This window comes from Tachypleus tridentatus, chromosome 7 (assembly GCF_004210375.1).
Source record: "Tachypleus tridentatus isolate NWPU-2018 chromosome 7, ASM421037v1, whole genome shotgun sequence".
Classification (NCBI taxonomy): domain Eukaryota; kingdom Metazoa; phylum Arthropoda; class Merostomata; order Xiphosura; family Limulidae; genus Tachypleus; species Tachypleus tridentatus.
In genome coordinates, this window is record NC_134831.1 from 44,350,049 (window position 1) to 44,369,817 (window position 19,769).

A 19,769-nucleotide genomic window follows, 5' to 3' on the forward strand; every position below is an offset into this window, starting at 1 on the left:
TGAGTGATACTCTATTAGTGTAGGGTTTTTACATGATGATTTACATGCAAGACATATTTGAACCAGTTAATTGTAAGGTACACCCTTGTGCAAATTAATTGAAACAAATGGTCATTTTACAATATTTTCAGCATGGCAGCCAGTGTAGGCTCGCTGGAACTGCTGATTTCCTTTAATAGTAATTTTTTCACACAGCAAGCGTCATTAGCTGTGTTTTGCAGTATGGTCGATCTATTTTTGGGATTACATCAGGAACATTACATCATTCGAAATTGCATTGGAAGGGTAAGGAGGCCAGTCAAAAAACAACTTCTTACCAACTCAATAAAGAAAAAATGGTTTCAGTGGGGTCTGAAATACAAGAACTGGATGCAAGAACAATGGAGGAAGGTGTTATTCAGTGATGAGATTTGTTTCTTCATACAGGGTCAAAGAAGTCTGCATGTTTGTAGATCTCCAGGTGAGAAACTTCGAAAATCTCACATCAATCAGTTTGTAAAACATCCCTTGAAGATGTTTTGGGGCTATTTCAGCTATTATGGCGTCGGAGGCTTACATATCGTAGAAGGTATGATGCGTGGACAACAGTATATCGAAGTTTTGCAAAGAAGAGTCGTTCCAGAATTGAAAAGAGATTTCCAGATGGATCTGGCATTTTTCAGCAAGATCTGGCTCTGTGCCACACATCAAAACTTGTGAAGAATTTTATGATTACAATGCAAATAAAGGTGCTGGACTGGCCTGGAAACTCTCCAGACTTAAATCCTATTAAAAATCTTTGGGCAATTTGTAAAGAAAGACTTTAGCGAAAAGACTGTATTATGAAAGATAAGCTAACTGAGGCCATAATTGAGGTGTGGTACAGCAATCCAAAAATTAGTAAAGATTGCAGTCAACTCGTGGACTCGATGCCAAAGCAGATTAATGATCTTCTGAAAAATAAAGGCGGTCATATCATGTATTAATTTGTGAGTACTTTTTTGAGATTCTCAGAAATAAAACTCAAAAAAATTGAAAAAATCGTAATTTTCTGTCTTGTTTCAATTAATTTACACAAAGGTGTATGTGTGAGCTCAGGACTCCTTGGCACGCAAAACAACATTTTTTCAAATAGAAAGCAGCACTGAACAAGAATAGTTATTTATGTGAGTGGAGGTAACATACAATATCAAAACTTTTAACTTTGATTAACTGATGATGTTTGTACATATTGGCACATCATGGGTAATATATATATGATATGTGAGTGGATGTCTCTTCAAATGGCTAAAACAAAAAACATGAAGTGACAATAAAATGTCCTGTCAAGAATGTGGTATTGTCCACTTTGGAAATTGTACTTTGGTGATAAAATGAGATCCACAGTTGAGAATTCTAAAACTTAGACATCCCTTAGTATAAGTACATATTCTTCTTGTAAAATAGTTTATCACCCAAAACATTATCTGAGCTCTAACCTAATTTCTAAAATGTTATCAATATTTCAGTGAAAGCTACACTACACAAATGATTTATAAATTCTAACTTAATAACATTATTTTTTAAACAACTGTATAATGTATTTCAAGTATTTTGTTCAACATAATGTAACCCAGATCATACGTTATATATCTTTATAGGTTACATGACAGTTTTCCTTTTATAGAATTTGAATACTATTACATTTGAGCTTGCATTACTATAAACTTTCAAAAATAGTTGCAGTAAGAAGGAAAATATCTTTAAATTAATTTTAAGAATGTTCCCTTTCACAAGCAGTTAACTGTAAAATTTTAAAAGGAAATATGATTAACAACAGGTTAAAATATCTGATGTCAGAAATATTTACATTCAAAACACATAAAAATTAATTAATTTTATATACATATTTCTAAATGTCCTCAGAAAAGTCCCATTAAAGGCATTGCTTTTCATAATTTTATGGTGATATTGTGGAAATAATTAAAATAATTATTTTTAAAAGATCAATTCACTCACCTTTTCCTATTGTCAGTGTTCTATATGGCATTGGAACAGTAGGTCCCCTAAAAACTGGACATACAACAGCTCTGGCACTGATGTCCAATGACTCTGATAAACAGTTTAACAGATGCACATTAGTTAACACATTAAGATAACAAAAAGACAACATTTCTGGAAATCTGAAGATAAAGTTAATTAAAAAAGAAGGATTAGTGATATAAAAACGTGTTTTTACTAGTAAAACTTTAGAACAGTCTATAAGGACTTGCAGTAACATTTATTGTTTATAAAGGCCTAATGTTATGGGAGCTGTTACAAAGGCATTCTGCCAAGATAATTATTATTAAAGCATAATAATACACAAAAATATGTTCATCATAATGGCATTGTTAAATACTATCATATTTATCATTATCTCTCTCACAACAGGTCAAAGTGTCCATGTCATGACCTATTAAAGAATTACATTTAAGATTTAAACTGCTTCATTATCAATGTTCACAAAAAAACTTCACATCAAACATAGTTGATACAACACATTCAATATTACACAAGCTTTAGGTTTTTAATTTTACAATAGAATACTTTAAAATATCCCCAGTCTCCCCTACTTTGAGAATCATGACTTCCCTAGGTCTTCTATCCTGTTTGATTTATTTATCACCCCTCAGAAGTATGGAATTTCATACAAATTACTCATTACAATACACTTATTACTAAGGCAAAGTCTTAATTTTTACAGCCTTCAATTTTATTTGTTTATAGTCTGAAACTGGAAAATCTCACCTAGTTGCTATGCCCACCTACCCTTTTTATTTCACAAATTATACCATATCATTTATGATCAACAAAAAGGCAGTTGTAACCTATCTCATGACATATAATGCAATATTGTTTCCAGCACAGAATAATCTTTTTTTTCTTCAATTTGAAAGTTAAAGAGTAAAAGTGTTCACACTGCCTCCATACATTCAGAGACAAATCTTTAGTAAAAAATACTTAATTAGGAAAACCTGACTTTTTAGTGTACAAAACATTTTTGACATTTCTTGAAAAATCAAGTACATAACTGATTTAAAGCTGTAAACAAGCTGGTCTGAAGAAATTTGTTAAAAGCTAAGAGATAGTCATTTCAGTGATATATTATACTGTATCATTTATAATCAAAGAAAGGCAAAGTCTTAATCTATCCCATGACATATAATGCTACACTATTTCCAGTACAGAATACTGTCTCTTTTATCTTCAGTTTGCAAGTTTATCAAGTGATGTCCATCATGCAGAAAAAGAGAATTAATTGAAGACATTCCTTGTCATAGTTAATAAGTCAGTTAAATTACAGAATTTATAGGCCAATAAAGTTAGATTAGGGAAGATAATGAAAATATAAATTTTTCATGAAGTATGCTTGTGATCAGCTTGTGTGTGTTTTACATAATTCAATACAGTAAAATATGTTGTGTTAACCAAGCTATTTAAAACTTTTGTGGTGGAATTACTAACAGGACATGGTTTAAAAGGGCAATAAAACAACAGAATTAAGTACTAAAAGATCTAGACCATTCAAGCCTTAAGCTACTTAGGATAAACAAATGTACTTTCCTGTTACAACCTGCAGTCATTCTTGAAGGGAAAAAAGGGCAAGTTAGATTTATTTTGTACTTTTATAGTGGTTACAAGATCAGCCAAATTGAATGAGCACACAAAAAGTTACAGTGAAGAAAATAAAAACTAAAATATAAAGTTTAACTGACAAAAAATATTTGATATTTGCATTCACAGTAGTCAACACCACATGTAACTAAATTCACAGACAAATGTATTTGATATTTGTACATTTACAGAAAAATTCTTTGTGAATATACTTAATTAGAAAAAACTGACTTTTAATGTATAAAAAAAGCCTTTGATATTTATTGAAAGCTTGGCAAATTTCATAAAGATACAAGAGATATATTAAAAGTTACTGTATGGAAACTGAAAGTTACTTTTGGATTACAAGTTCAGTCACATAAGCCAAACCCCACAGAAAGATTTAAAGCACAGTAAAGCAGAATAATTTATTATTAAGGCCCAGTTATAAAGCATCTCTGTTACTATGGCTCGGCAATATGATAATATATACAATATTAAAGTCCAGTAATATCATGTTTATTCTACAATAAAAACTTCTCAGATCAAGTACATAACTAATTTAAAACTGTAGACAAACATCTAAAGAAACACTTGTTAAAAACTCAAAGTTTAGAAACACAGAGATACTCATTTCAATGACAATTGTTGCCTTCTTCAGAAGCCACTTATGTCAGTCATTTGACATTAACTAACCTTTTAATCTCTTACCTTCCTACATTTGCACTTTTTTCATAATTTATGCCCATCTTTCTCATACTTTCTAAAATATAATTACTATTCATCACAGAATTTCCAATATAAATATATTTTTCCCAATTATTTTAGTATAGTTTCACTGCTACTGAAATTGTTTCAAAGCATTGTTACAACAGTAACTAGTACACTTCAGAGAGATTTTGAGAATAAATACAAATCAGCACTGTCAAACTTCAACAACTAGATACACTACAGTTCACCATAAAAACACTAAAACTTTTAACAATTATATATCCTACAATTCAACACAGGCATTGCCAAGCCTCAATAACTATGTGTACTAGAGTTCAGTGAGTTTATATTTACCTATTGTTGAGTGTGTATTTCCAGATTTTTTTAATACTGAGGCCTGTGGTAGCAGCTGCTGAAGTCTCTGCCATGCTAGTATTCTGACAAGTTGTTCATCTAGCTTACTAAGATCCATGTCTGTAAAAGAGCAACAAACTTAGCACTGATAATAGTCTTTTAAATAATTACAACCTGAAGGCAGAGCAAAAATAAAATTATCATTTGAACCATACACATGATCTTATTACCATTATTATGCTTCCTCTTAATACATAGTCTTAAATATCATATAAGCAATATAACAAACACTTTTCACATTACTATATGCAAATGCGTCTTTAGATTCCCTGGAACATCGATGGTGCTTATTAACATCTACATGGAAACAGACTCACCTTGTATCATTTGACAGGTAAGAGCTACTTACACCTGACAGATGGGTACACACTGTTTTGTTATTTTTATTGATAATTTTTCCCTGTAGGGTAAGAAATACATAAACAAAAACACTACTTTCAAACTAAAATTTACAATTTCTATATATATAATAGAGAGATTGTAAAATAACATAGTATTCAGAAAACTTCTGTCATTTTAAAATTTACTTATGATACTCCACATTCTTTGCCATGAATATTTTAATTAATTTTTACTTAAGTTCATATGCAGAAGTAATTATCTCACCAGTTATATAAAACTGAATCATAAAACACTAGCATATAGCACGTCAAAAATAATGGGATAATGGTAAATAAAATAAATTTTACACAAGCAGGCTTGACGAACAAAGAGGTAGAAAAGTGTGGTTGAGAAAGTCAAATGTCTACAAGTTCGTTCATTTGTGAGCCAATCAAAATTATCATTTATGAAATGAATTTGTGGAGTATTCTTAAAATAATTATTGGTAAAAATCAGATTAACAACTTCTAACAGATAGAAAAGTCAGTGTGTCTTTGGTAACATTACTTTCCAACAATAGCTTTTATGCCACTTTGCTGAAGAATAAAAATGTAACTTAACATTGTTGTTAGTCTATGAACTGAAAGTACAAAATAAAATGAATAGACAATAAAACTGGAAGAAATAGTTGTTGATTTCTTAATTTAGTCCCTATTAATTAAAATGTTTGATTTTATTAAAAACATTGGCAATATAACAGAAAACAGATAAAGTTAGAAACAATTTAAGTTTAAAATCAAAATGATATTTTTACTTTCCTTATAAGTTTTATAATCAAGAGTGACATGACACACACTGGCTTTTATGTACGTTAGATTTTAGCATGAACATTTTTACTTTACTTTCAATTGTGCTTTACACTATATTTCAGTAGAATACAACATAAATGAACTGATATGTTGCAAAATAATTGTATCTATGAAAAGATAAGACTTTCTTCCCAAGTACTTATATATTTTGTTTAAACCACAGATTATTTCAAAAGGATGAGTCTAAAAACTAAGAGTATTTTAATCCTTACAGAACAGAAAACATAACATACTTGGGTGGTACTATACTCGTACAATTCCTTCAAGATTTCTAGATATCAACTGGGTTAAAAGGATTAACCTGTTACCACTTGCTAGTAGTTTTTTTTTTTTTTTTTTTCATAACTTCAACTGGCACAATCTTCCCATTATCATGAACAAGGTCCCACACTGAAAGACAGTTCATTATGTGGTAATTTGAAATTTATTCATTGTCTTCAAGGCTGACATTCCAACCTGATATCTTACACACAAACACACACACCATGCAAATGTTCTGCTAGGGCTTGCTGGTAAGGCCCTTTTTAAACAACTCAAAGGTACCGAGTTCTTCTCCTCTCACAAACAGTGTTCTCAGACCTTTATCAGGGTTGTGGCATAGTAATTTAAATTTATATTATTTCAATGGCTTGTACTGAAACCCAATTCCTCTTTCACAGTAAGTCAGTGCTCTTCCAACTGAGCTAAAGAATTAACTCATTTTCATTTGCTAGTTACGCATTGTTCAACAATTTAGTCTGGCACAGTCTTACTTTATTACAAACAAAGTCCCACCTTGGATAACAGTTTATTATAACTTCCTCAGCTCAAGTTCAAACACAAGACTTCTCATATATCAAGTGCTTTTTCAAATGATCTGAAAGATTAACCACTAACACTTTCCAGTACAACATTTCTTTAAAACTTAAACTACCACATACCAAACTGACTTTTACAACCCTCAAATGACTTAATATAAGATACAAAGACACTTCTTGTCACCATTACATCATTTTTACGAAATACAAAAAACGTCTCTCTAGTAAAATATGAAGTAAAGAAAATCAAAATGAAATATCAGTTGGTATAAGTTTAAAAATATATGAAACTAGTATAGTGCATCCATTTTTCTGTATTTTTCCTTTCATTTTCTTATTGTATACAACAGATTAATTTTTGTTCACTTGTCATGGGCAAATTTCCAGTTTTTCTGGTTTAATCCCCCCTTTCATCCATCAAAGCATAATTTTCTGTTTTAACTTTATTTAGATATCTACTAATTTTTGTTTTTTTCAACTGATGTAGTGAAGGTTGTTTTTTTAAATAACATTTACGTACATCTTGAGGTATGATAAACAAAGAATTTTGGGGTAAATTTGAACATACTTTTCACTGAAATGATTCTAATTATGTTTACTAAATAATGTTACTTATAACATTAAAATAATAATTATAATTATATTTCAGTAATATAAGGTATATAGTTTTGCATAAACATGTCTATAAAACTGCAATAAAAACAAGATCTTTAGCCACACTTTAGCTAGTAATGTAACCATCTATCTAAAAAGGGTCTGGATAACATTCTGCAAATCAAAATAATTTCTTAAGATAATTTTCATTACAATTGTAACTATCTCTATCTTCATCTATGTAAGCCTGTAACATACTGTATAAACTGCTGTAAGAAAGACAGGTTCCTCCCAGGAACAATAACAGCTTGCCTCAGTCACAGAAAACATACTAACTTGTACTTTTATATTAATGCAATGAAACAGAGCTTACATCTACAAAACAATTCTCAGATGACTTAGTGTGTTTTTCTACAACTATTTTATCAGTAATTTTAGTTATGATGAGTTTTCTTGAAGAAAAAGAGTAATATGTTTAAGCTTTACCTGGCATCTGGAGGGCTCCATCAATACTGTTGACAACACTAGATTGACATGAACCATTATGTTTATTTCCAACTGCAATCATTTGTTTCCAGATTGTGCCATTAGCACTTAATGAAGATTGTGTCATTCCTGCTGTAACAGGATGCTCTTGTATAATAACAGAAGGTGTGGTAACTCGACATTCTGAAGACAAAGAGGTCGTACTTCGAACAACCCTTGTAATGACAGTATTGGTTTTACCTGATGTAGAAGAGGTAGGTACAGGTGTACTCCTTCCCATTACTAAAGTCTGTTGAGAATTATCCTCTTGTGTAGTTTGATTACTGTTTGGGACAGCAATACCATTCCCATCCAGAACTTCATTCCTTATCTTACATGTATTCAAGCTGAGATTTTCATCTAACCGTACTTTAATTTTTGAATGTTCTGACTGGACATATTCACCATTTGCAATAATGCTGTTGTCCTTAAACGTCACTGGACCATTGTTTTTTTTAGCTAAAGTATGAACCACTGGATTTGTGGTAGGTGTCCCTGAAAATGTTTGATGATGTGTCAAATCTCCATTCAGGAAAGCCTTGGTTTCACTAGAGTTCTTATCTAAAAGTGTTGACGATGGACAATTTGTAACTGGATGAGATGATGAAACAGTAATTGAGGATGAGGATATGTTGCTACTTGTCACACAGGACAATGACTTTGCACTTGAAACTGGGATAGTTTCACTTGTAGATGAGGCTTGTTTTTTGATCAAATGTTTTGCAATACTAGACTGTAAGGTCACTAAGCTGGTTAGCCACTGTCAAAAAAATACCAGTTACTGTAATTAGAACAGCTAAACTTGAGACTGAATTCTAATACAACTTAAATAATCCTAAATCTACTTTGAATAAATATCTTAAAAGTACATTTACTCGTAAATGTACTCCTATTCGTAAAGGGAGCTAGTGTTCAAAATGCTTTAAACATTAACATTTATTGTGAAATGCAATGGACAATTATTTCAAAACCAAGCAAAACATAAAGGTCTGGTTTCATGCCCAGTGACATAGCTAGGTAATTAACTCAATTGCTTATAAACATCAAGTAATTGGTGAGTGTCACATGAAATTATCAGCTAAGGAGAATTAGAATTAATTCAATTAATTTAATACTTCAGAGTATTATTCTTTCACTAATTCCAACTATCTAAGTAATCTAAATATCACCATTACAAAATATAATTTTTTTATTAACTCAAGATTGATTAACTTAATCAAATGTTCTCATGGCTCATGAAAAGAATTAACTAATTAAAATTAGTGCTCTTTATTGTTCTGACCAGCCAAATCTGAAGTGAACATAAGCAATTTGTTAAATGTTAGCAATTAATGAGTCTCATAATTAACCATTAAACTTTTTCCACCTATGGTTCAGCTTACTCAAAGATAAATAAGTGTTTGTACTAAAGTTTAGAAGTCTTTATCTCAATTATTTTTACCTCATCTTGTTCATCGGCAGTAACCCCACTTTCAGCAGTAGAGGAGACTGTAACTGAATCAGTGACTAATGGCAGTGGTTCCATTATTCTTGGCAGGAGTGGAGGAGGATTTTTGTACTGCTCTTTAATTGCATCAGGAACCTAAATTTAAGATTAAATTCAAATCATTTGCCCTTTTTTTTTTTAAATTATGACTAAAATCAATTCAAATCAGAATATATAATAAAAATAATTGGTGTTAACATTTATAACTAATATCATGTTATTCATCCTTACACCAATCTGATTTTAAATTACTCATAAATTATAATTAATAATAATTATATTTCACTTACGTTAACCTTTTCCTCACCTGAAAATGTATTTCCAACAAATATGCATTTGCACTCACGAATCTTTATTTTTTTCTTGAGGTAAGTTAAGAAAATGCACACCAAAAGAAGGGAGAAATGGGTGGAAATACATAGTGGTGAACATCTATTAGATATATATTTTCAGGCAAGGGAAATGTTAACTTCCGAGATGGAAACTCACCTCTACACACAGATTATCTAGATTTTCACACTGAAGAGAAGGATGAACCAGTGCAAAATATACCTAGATGAGCACCCTTTAGAAATAATCCAAAGGATGCCTATGGGGTGTGCCACCCAATGCAATGGCTTCCACAGGGGCACACTTATGAGAGATCCTATCTTTTCCAATGTATACTCTTTGCTTGTACAGGAAAAAGCATAGAAGCTAGAATTGTGTCACAGGGACAGGAAAAATTGGTGCATGGTCATCCAAGTACTTTTACACAAGTATGTGGACAGCTAAAATGTACAGTGTGGTTGGGCTTGTTCAGACTGTACCTTGTGTACACCTCAACTTTACCATCAGACTCTACAGGTCAAAAACAAATGTGGGAAAAGAGCACTTATGAAAGGTATTCATGCTCACCTCAACTTGACCATCAGGTTTTACAGGATATATGTCACATTAACTAAGGAAGGAAGAAACATTTTCATGTAGCAAGGATCAGTATTAAGTGTGGTCAATTCAACTCCACTGAAAAGGAAGTGGCTGTAAAGGAAGATGTACAAGATAATTAATTACCAATTTTGTATAGTGATTGCTCACCTTTCTCAAGTAAACAGATGTTATGGTATAGACTATCTGCAGGAGGATGGCATTGTATTATGCAGCATCAATCTATATTTACTGTATTTACACTGCAACTCTGTTTGACTGGCTCTGGCTCAGCAAGGAGAGAACAGACATTTATTATGTGAACATCCTAACTTTGCCTACAGGAGAAGGGCCTCACCTCAACTTTGCTGGACAGAATGAGGCTGCAGGAGGGCAGCATATGTATGTGTCATAAGTGATCTGAGTAAATATGTGGGGTAGCCATTGCTCTCCTTTCCCATCATACTGGCACCCCTTGCTAAAGCCCCAACAGTTACTTCCCAATCAGTGAAGAGTCTCTCATATTCCACTCAATGAAACAGTGTTGGATAGAAGGTAATAATGCCCTATTTCAAAAAGACAGCAAGCACAAACTAGGGAAGAGAGAGAAAGCACCTTCCTGGTGTTGGATTTTTACATGTTAATAAAAAAAATAGATAGTGTTGATTGCACAACAGAGTGAATATAGATATATGAGCTACAAGGATACTTCATTTTGCAGAACAGCTTATTTCACAGTGAACACAAATAGATCCAGAGCAGATGGTACGAGTTCTTTCTGTTATTCTGGTGAGATGCAGATTTGGAGTAAGCATATTCTGAGAGGCAACACCAGTTTTTGATGAGATACTGTGTGTAATGAAAGAGGAGCCCTGAATGAAAAACAGTACATAATATTTTTAGAGATGGTAGCATGATTAAGGAATGTAAACCCATGGAAGCCATAAAACATGAGGTTAAAAAAAAGTCAGGAGGTATAGAGTAGGAGATGAATGTGTGAAGAATCTACATACCCTCCTGCAGGAAATATTCCAAGGGCAGATGAAGAAGTGTAAAACAATGAAAAAAGTACATAAAAGCAATGTGAAAAAAATGGCAAATAGTCTACAAGCAACTATATCCAAAGATAAACATGTCAACAAATAAACTGATTATTTCATCCTATAAGGAAAAAAGTAAAGACCCCATTGAAAAAGAGAAGTCCCAGATGAAGACAGGGACCCCTAAAAGGGAGAAATTCTTAATTAGGTACACCACATGATCCAACAGGACACAAAAGTTGAACTGGGTGCAACTGGTCTAACAGAGGAGAGACAGAAGAAATGGAGCTAGGAGACAAGTATAGTGTACTTCCTGAGCAGCCAAAGCCCAATGAAAAAGGACTGATTGGGTGAGATAAAATTGTGGTGGAAAAAGAGTGCAAGAAGCATCCAAAGGAAAGAAATCAGAACAGCAGTAAGCATAGGAGATAAGCAGGAGGAAACACTTCAGGAGATAATAGTACAAAAGCCAAGAAATAACAGTTCACCTGGGGCATGCATGAGATTGTGCAAAACTACATTCAGGCCTCAGTCAGGTAAGAGTTGGGTGAGGAGGAAAAACGAGTGGAATAGAACAGAGAAGAAATGAAAAGAATTGCCTTTTGATACCAAAAAAGAAGAAATGCCATCAAAAGAGCCACCTAGCAACAAAGAAACATGGTGCACAGAATTACTGCCAGGAGGAAAATGGTGAGAGATAGACTAATGACATAAGATCTTCAATAGATAGCAATAAACAAATATAATAGAATGACAAGAATATTCTGTGGCCAACAGGTAACAGATTGGACAAATTCAATCCATAATGATGGAGTGAGAATATCCCCCTATAAAGAAGAGAAATGTGAGAGTGAGAAGGAAAGAAAAAATAACAGGAGCACAAGTTTACATGTTGATCAAAGAGACACAAATAATAAGACCCAAAAATGGGAGTAGTTTGTAAATCTGAGGCCCAGAAGAAAAAGGCAAATAGGGGAATAAAACCAGAGTAAGAAGTAAAACCAAGTCTGGCTGAGAAATCAACAGAAGAGCCTATAGATGAGGCATAGAAAGCAGGGATGCCAACTATTTCAAATGACTGAGCGTAATGATTGTAGACAGAGCCCTTTATCATTTGTGGCTACTAAGCCTGACCAATGTCTCTAAGCTGTTTATTATCATATTATTATTATTATTATAACTATTATTATTTATTACTGCAATAGATTGCTCATTTATGACTGTGTTTTGCGTATTTAATAAATAAATTTTAAAATTCTTTTGAAATTCTTTTTCCTATTCTGAATTCTCACTCATAAATGTTGTTATCTGTATCGTTTTTGTCTTCGCCTCAGCCTTTTTGTTGGTGAGATGATGATTTTGCATGTCTGGAACAATCGCTTATCCTGCCATGCATCACAGAAAAATTGATGTGACCAACTGTACAAAATGCATGACTGTCACTGACTTTTGATACAATGACCGGATATTTTGCACTATCCCCTACCTAAATTTTTGATTCACAGTTTTAGTCCTTTTAGATTTTTGGCTGACAAGCGCTGGTGACGTAACCATAGATTCCCCCATGTACCTGGTATGGAGAAGCACCACACTCAAACTATTGGTAAACGTTGGAGACAAATATATTTTTTTATTATTTCAAGCACAAACATGATTATCGCAAGTAGCCATTCAGACTGTCTTTTATTTATTATCAAAATTTATTTGTATCTCACTAGAAATTTTCTTTTCACTCCTTTCAAGCCCTGGGAGAACAATTTATCACTTTATTGTATAGGCCTATATAATATATAATAATTTGGGAGTTGCAACAAGTTGCAATATTTGTCTGTATGAGCATATAGTCATAACATATACACCAAAATCGTAATGATTACGCTCAAATTGTAATGGTTGGCATCTCTGAAAAAGCCATAAGAGAGGAAGTCCAAAGTGGAGCAGGGTGGTGAAATCATTAAATAGTGACATATCCAACCAAGAATGAGCCCCACAGAAAACCTCAGGATGTAGAGGTTATTCTATTAATAGAATATGGATTGGGAAAAAGAGGCAGTCCACCACAAACATTGAAGCTCTCAACAAAAAATATGAACAGGCTCAGAAGTGCATGGTTAGTGGATGAAGAAAAAAAAGAGGAGGAGGCCTGGAACAGGATTCATAAAATAATTTGGAGAAGAAAAAGACAATGAAATAGTGTGGGTGAAACATAATGAAGCAAATCTTTAACAGGGAAAGCAACAAAAACATATTTGATTAAAATGAGATGATCAAAATATAAGGAGTGACATGGTTCATTGTGGAAGATACTTGAGGACATGTCAACAGAATAAGGAGTTCTAGAGAAGTTTAAGATCACAAAAGTGAAATAAACATCATGTGGGGAGAAAATCAAAAGTGTAAAATATGCTTTTTTTCACAAGAAAAGGAGATAGGCTAATGTGACTTGAGAAAAAAAGCAAATGTCCAAAATTAAAAATTATCAAACACTGAACAAGTGTAAGAAAAGACTTGCATTCCAATATTAATCCACTAAAATAAATAGCCACCATAAAGGAAGAAATGTAGAAAAAGAAGAAACATCCAAGAATGGACTAACAGATATAAGCAGTTAAATAAAAGGTCATGAATATGGAAATGGAAGGCTCTCATGATATCAGAAATATAAGAGGTGCCAATACACAGCTGAAGAGAAAAGCAAGAAATGGGAAGATGCAAAGAAGTATTGACAGAACACAGAATACAATCTGAGGCCCAGAAGAAAAGGCAAATAGGGGAATAAGAACAGAATAAGAAGTAAGACCAAGTCTGGCTGAAAAATCAACAGAAGAGCCTATAGATGAGGCATAGAAAGCAGAGATGCCAACTATTTCAAATGACTGAGCATAATGATTGTAGACAGAGCCCTTTATGATTTGCAGCTACTAGAGAAACACTGACCACTTCTAAGTGCAGATAAAGTGAGAGAGAACACAGATAAGGTTGGAGAGAGGAGAAAAGAAAAATGAAAAAAATCAATGATGAAAGAAACTAAGATGGGAAAATAGAAAACAACTGATAGCAAGAAATGAAACCAAAACCAAAAAAAAAAAGAAAAGCATGTATACACACAAGTTTGTGAGAGTCAATGGCAAAAAGAAAAACAAATGAAAATTTTGGCAGAAGGAAAGTAAGAATAAAATAGAACATTGTTCACACACCTTCAGTGCTTCAAATTTCCATGATAAACAGAGCAGACAAGGCATTTGGACATGAGAAAGGAGCTACCAGGTAAAGAGTAAAGTAAAAAACAAGAAGAAAAGACAAAATAAACATATGAAGAGTAGGTAAGAAAGTGAGCAAAAAAAGAAAAAGGTAAAAGAGGCAGAAAAAAACATACCTGAAAAAGAGTTACTGAAAGAGATTGAAAGATTAAGACCATTTCATGAATGGTAAATTACAATACAAAGCAAATCAGGTTAAGGTCAGAGTAAAATAGTTCATTCTCAGCTAAGGAGAAAGAATTGTAGTTGACAAGACAAGAATATGATGCTCATCAAGCACATTATAAACACATAACACATTGAACAATGGCTACAGCGATCCCAACAGTTAATGAGCCTTTAAAATCACATCAGAAATAAGGTGTAAGTGTGAATAATGTTCCATATTCAGGACCAAGTATAAACCATCACTATTTGAAAATTCATAATAAAAATTAAAGCTAGTAAAACAAAAGCTATATAAAATGAAAATCAAAATTTTGTCAAAAAGGCAAATTTCAATAAATTGAATACAGACAGGGAATTTAAACACATCTGTATTATATAGTGGCAAGGACAAGCAAAAAGATTTACAAATGCACATGGGAAGTTAGTGTGCAAGTTAGGTGTGTCCATATTAGTGGAGGGCTGTTGTTGCACCATGTCATCCTGATGCAGTAGCACATTTCACATAAAATATGCCATTTTCTAAAGAAGCCACAAATACAGGCACACCAGAAAAATGAGTAGGATGGGTGGGAATGTTTATGAAGGTGATTAACTATCAGAAACACATTTCCAATTCAGGAAAATATTAACTTCTGATATGATCACTTATCTCTATACATATATATTACCTAAAATCCCATGTTGAGATGGTGGAGGTACCAGTGAGAAATGTACCTAAATGAGCTCCTTCCATCAACCAGCCAAAGAAAGTCCATGGGGCATAATACCCTATGAAAAGGGCTCCATATGGGCATGCCCATGGAAGACTGCATCTCATTTTATTTAAGGTATACTCTTTACATATGAGCAGGACTATAAGGAGCAAAAGGCTTGCATGATGTCACAAGGATGGGCAGAATGGGTACAAAACCATCCAATATAGAGCCAATAAGTGTTGTGAGGTTATGGCTTTTTCAAACTGTACCTCCACAACCATCATTCTCTATGGGTCAAAACCAGCGCTGGGGTAAGGGCACACTCCCTCTATCGTCAGATACTATGGGTCTCTTTACAATCACAGGAGAAGGGCACTGCATAGACATATATTCATTGGAAACTTTTTATGAATACTTGTGTATCTCAACCATCAGATAGTATGGGTCCCTTGCCTGCTGTGGGAGTAGGGTGTAGGAAGATACAGCACAACTGGATATGAAATATCATCTACTCTCCCTTCAGATAAAGATTTAAATATGAAACGAGAAATGTGTGACAGGAAAGGTAAGAAGTTCAGGCAGTAACATGAACCACACCAGAGATTGGATGATCTGATGTTACTCATTTTATTATTGTGTTTTCAACCTGAATAGCATCTTTTGTTATACACAATAGCTGTCACAGTCTCAACAGGCAAGAACTTCCTAAATGTTGGGAACAGTGAATGATATTTGTGTTCACATCAGTACAAAAAGGAAATCGTATTAATCTGTGAATTTTTATTAAAAGGTTGAAAATGCAAAGCCAAGTTGTTGAGGTAGTTACCCCAAAAAATCCCATCAAATATAGACACCTCACAATATAACCATATCAAGAAGAATGATGTATTTTGCATGCAAATTTAGAGGATGCATTTGTGCAAGGAGGTGTGTCACACTCTCACTGATGGAGGGTTTTGCTGCATGATACATTATTATGCAGAAGCACTGTTTCACACGATTCACAGTAATTTTAAGTGGAAGGTTTAATCAAGATTAGTAGAATTTCAAGAAAATAGCTTTCTGTCTACAGAGGTGAGTGACTGTATTGGAACTATCAAGACCCCTTAACTATTTTCATCCACATAAACATTTCTGATGTCACTGTTTCCTTATACCATCCCACAACAAACTGATATGAAAACTTTGCCACTTTCTCCATATTATATGATATTCATACCACAGATATACTCCAGAACAAAACTATAAACTACAAGTTCACTAACTCCAAGGCTATTTGTCATGAAACTTATTTTCTGGAATTGGTCAATATTTGTCTGTAATCAATCACTTATCAGATAATAGATTTATATGGTGGGATAGCTCACCAGTCTAAACTTGTAGACAAGTGTATTTCTATCTTTCATCTTGACCTTCAACAGCAAGATGTTAGTTGTAAGAGATGATTTTTAGTTTAAAAGATTAAACAATTTTTGAATGTAAGATGCAAAGAAGATAAACTACAATGCTGATAAAGTTATATATGTATATTTATAAAGATAGACATTTATAACAGTCACAATGAAGATATTATTCAGCTGCAAATACCTTCATTTTTATAACTTACTGTAAAAATTTAATTAATAATTAAATGTTACACAATAATACAGTCTTTCTTAGCAAGTGGATGACTGTGAATAGTCAACATAAACAAAATAATAGGGAAAGAGTTTGTTATTGCACCATGAAAGAATCATTTTGTTCTATAAAACACTTTAATAAAATTGTTGAGCAGACACAATACACAATTGTTTTTTCCATACGAAATTATTACATTGCATATTTATTCATCAACCCATCAGCCTTGAGCCCAACATAAAATGAAGTTTCTGGTCCAGTATGAAGGTGAATGCTAGCAGATGGTTTTGCCTATGGTTACAATATGAAACATGTCAAAGGAAGTTGAAGAAAAGATTAATAACTGTAAAAAGAATCTGAAAACATGACTGGTTTATTACTAGCAACTAATTCATTGTTAATGACCTGATTTTCTTAACATATTTCAACTAACCTATTATGGTATGAACATCAGAAAAATATATCACTACATAAATTACAAATCTCTTCAACCATTTTTTCTTGTAAAATATTTATATATAAACAACTAATGAAGAACATTTAATCTTAAATTACCTACCCTAATGGTGTTTCGAGGTGGTAACCTAACTCTGTATCTGAATGGTGGGTTTCTTCTATGGACCTTCTTTAAAAAGTTCAACTTGATAGTATCTTGAGATATAGGACCACTATACATGTCCCATAACTTCACTCTTTCTGTTAAGCTCACTGAAGTCAGTAATTTGTCTTCCTAAACAGACATATTTAAAGAGAATGAGAATGATTAAAATTTCCACAAATACAAAAATCTTATAGGTCACAAAACCTAGAACTAGATGTACTTCTGCATAGTCCTCAAAAGTGTTCCATATAAAAATTAAAAACCAAAATTAAGAGTAACAAAACATATTTCGAACATCATTGTGGCCGAAAAAGCTCGATTTTAGTTTCGCCTAACCAAATAATACTCTTCCAATAGGTAAAAGGTTTATCTACATGCTTTCTTGCATACCTCAATCGTGCTTCTAAATGAACAGGCTTTAAATATGGAGTTCTATGAGGACGGCATGCTTTGAACCTAGAAGAGCATAACATGTTCGTAACTGTAGAGGTGCTTACTTCAACCCCAGTTTCCCTTACCAGTTTCTGTATGTCATTACATGTTAAACGAGGGTTCCTACTAACTTCTCTGAGAACTTTCCTCTTGGTTCTCCCTGAAATTTTGGTGGGGTGTCCAGAAGAAAGGAAGTTAGCAGTTTATCCTGTAAGCTTAAACTTTGCAATTATGCTTTGAACAGTAGATTTCAGCAGATTAAGTTGTGTAGCAATACCGAAAGAGACACACGAGACTTATATTTTACAATAATTTGTTTTTTTAAATCACTGGACAGTTGTTTCCTGTTTGCCACGATGATCAAGTAGATAATGACGGAGACGGCGCTAAATTGCCAGAAGTACATTTTTTGCTGGCAAAATTCCAATAATTATAAACCCAGTGTCTAGTTCTGGAATGGTATAATGTAGTTTATTCGCCAAACTAAACAAAATTTTTACGGGAATATCGGTTTTTTCACACGCTCTGAAATGTATAAACACTTTCTGCTCCTCCTATTTTTGGTTATTTGTTTATAAACAGTTTATTTGTCATTTAACTTATATAAAAATTTAAGTAAATGTGTGTCAGTATAATATTTATAATACACTATACTTTCATTAACCTAATCCTGATACTTTTTAAGTTATGAGGAAAAAACTACTCACGACGTGGGGTACAAACACTTTCTGTCGTAACTGTACATGCACATTTTACTAATGTCAGATTGTTTGTTTTTAAATTTTGCAAAAAGCTGCAAGGGCCATCTGTACTAACTGTCCATAATTTAGCTTTGTTAAAACTAGATGGGAAGTCAGCTAGTAATAACCACTCATCGCCAACACTTGGGCCACTTTTACTGACTAATACTGGGATTGACAGTTACATCATAATACCCCACAGCTGAAAGGGTGAGCATGCTTAGTGTGACAGAGATTCGAACTTGTGACCCTCATACTATGAGTTGAGCACAGTAACCACGTAGCCATGTCAGGCCCTACTAATGTCAAGACAGTACAAAATTGCTATGTTAAACTTCTATTATGTGCCATCATTTTAGTGTTTATTGACTGACTAGCAGACAACATAGTACTGTATAATGGTATGAGTACTTAAAACAGGTGGTCTTTGGTCACTTTTTGGGGAAATTATGAGTATTCACATTTGCTGTGAGCAAAAATAGTTATTCCCTTCTCCTTTACAAAATAAAGTTACTACTACTTTATCAATGTACGTTTTAAATTACATTATGTGCATAATTATAAACATTATATTTCAATTCCTACATCTACAAGCAGTGGATGAATAATGGAACTTACTAAATGATTAACTGTCAGATTCATTCCTTAATTTCTTTCAACTAATTAATAATTTGCAAATGAGACACTAATATTCATATTTCTGGTCTGTTTGTGTTTTAATTTTTTTTTTTTTTTTCAATCTTGAACTGTTGAATATGTAAGGTAAAACAAAACCTCTAACAACTTGAAAATATCACTAATAAAATTTCATGGATTTCTCTCAATAAATTTCCATTAGGCTGACCATCCCAGGTTTGCTAAACTTTTGATGATGAAAATAAACATTACATTTTGACATTTATTAACTCTATATAATCTTCAGAAAAGACAATCAAACTAAACAAAAAAGATTTGAAACAACATGACTAGTTTTAGCTTTAGGCTTACATCAGGTGTCAC

The 19,769-nt window shown here is 32.8% G+C and overlaps 1 protein-coding gene across 2 annotated transcripts in view; it reads right to left on the reverse strand.

The window, feature by feature from the left end:
* The window catches only part of LOC143255557 (PHD finger protein 12-like), an 80,160-nt gene that overhangs the window by 11,964 nt on the left and 48,427 nt on the right, over positions 1-19,769 (reverse strand). The window contains exons 7-11 of one of the 2 annotated variants that reach the window (XM_076511392.1): positions 17,557-17,727; positions 9,267-9,407; positions 7,787-8,585; positions 4,660-4,779; positions 1,978-2,070 (exon numbers count right to left, since the gene is read on the reverse strand). In XM_076511392.1, the coding sequence (XP_076367507.1) occupies positions 1,978-2,070; positions 4,660-4,779; positions 7,787-8,585; positions 9,267-9,407; positions 17,557-17,727 (1,324 nt within the window). The remainder of the gene's footprint in view (positions 1-1,977; positions 2,071-4,659; positions 4,780-7,786; positions 8,586-9,266; positions 9,408-17,556; positions 17,728-19,769) is intronic. The other variant, XM_076511393.1, reaches the window with a different exon arrangement.